The sequence below is a fragment of the Fonticula alba genome, assembly GCF_000388065.1.
Source record: "Fonticula alba strain ATCC 38817 unplaced genomic scaffold supercont2.1, whole genome shotgun sequence".
Classification (NCBI taxonomy): domain Eukaryota; order Rotosphaerida; family Fonticulaceae; genus Fonticula; species Fonticula alba.
Window position 1 is genome coordinate 731,390 of NW_009242971.1, and position 946 is coordinate 732,335.

General features: G+C 65.3%; 1 protein-coding gene across 1 annotated transcript; it reads left to right on the forward strand.

Annotated features, from left to right (window-relative positions):
* Positions 1-79: 79 nt before the first annotated feature.
* Positions 80-728, forward strand: H696_00153 (hypothetical protein; the record flags this gene model as incomplete). Its single annotated transcript, XM_009493988.1, has 4 exons — positions 80-208; positions 334-493; positions 553-569; positions 669-728. The coding sequence occupies 4 exons, from the start codon at positions 80-82 to the stop codon at positions 726-728; spliced, it is 366 nt and encodes a 121-aa protein (XP_009492263.1).
* Positions 729-946: the final 218 nt, after the last annotated feature.

The window sequence follows — 946 nt, forward strand, 5'->3', positions numbered from 1 at the left end:
CTCGCCGGCTCTGCCCTCTTCTTCTCCGGCCTGCGATATCCCCCCGCCGAGAGGGCCCGCACACCCCTGAGAGCTTGCCATGACGACATCTCAGACCAGTGTTTCGACCCCCGGCGCTGGCCTGGCTGCCGGGACGACGTCGATGCCGCCGGCCTCCTCCGGCGCCAGCCCCTCCATGCCGGCTCAGCAGCCCCCATCTCAAGCGCAGGTGCGCCTTGCCTGCCCCCGTCTTCCTCCCACCACACCCCGCCCCACTCTGGCAATCCCTGCCGCCTCTGTGCCTCGGCCTCTCACCGTCTCCCCTCGCATCTTCCCGGGCCCCTGGTGCCACAGGTGGTCAGTCGTCCTGGGGGTGCTTCCTTCCCACCAGGGCTAGCCGCAGCGGCCGTTGTCCCGGTCACGCATAAGGGCTTTCACCGGTCCCACTCGTCGCGCTTTTACTCGAACAACGAATCGAACCCCGTGAAGCTGGAGCCCCTGCCGCTCTTCCACAGTGCGTCCATCGTTCTCCCCCTCCCCCCCCCATCCCCCATGCCCGTGGCCATCCTCCAGCCCTACGCACGGGCCTCGTACACTCCGGCCATGGCTCCGCCATCTCTGACAACATGGGAATGATCCCCCGCCTCTCTGTTCTTCCCTTTGCCGCACCTGCCCTTTCTCTGCCGCAGAAACCGAGGTCGCCCAGCACCCATGGCTCCTTCAGCAGCGCCTCAATCAGGCGCAGGTGATCCTCGACTTCTCGGACCCGCTGTCGGATTTGGAGGCCAAGGATCTCAAAGAGCAGACCCTACAAGAGCTCTCGGACTACATCGGTCACCGGTACTCGCATATCTACCGCCGGCCCAACCTCAGCGAGGCCATCTATCCGGAGATCTTTCGCGTGGTATGTGCTTCCCTCCCTCCCTCTCTCCCTCTCTCCCTCTCTCCCTCTCTCCCTCTCTCTCTC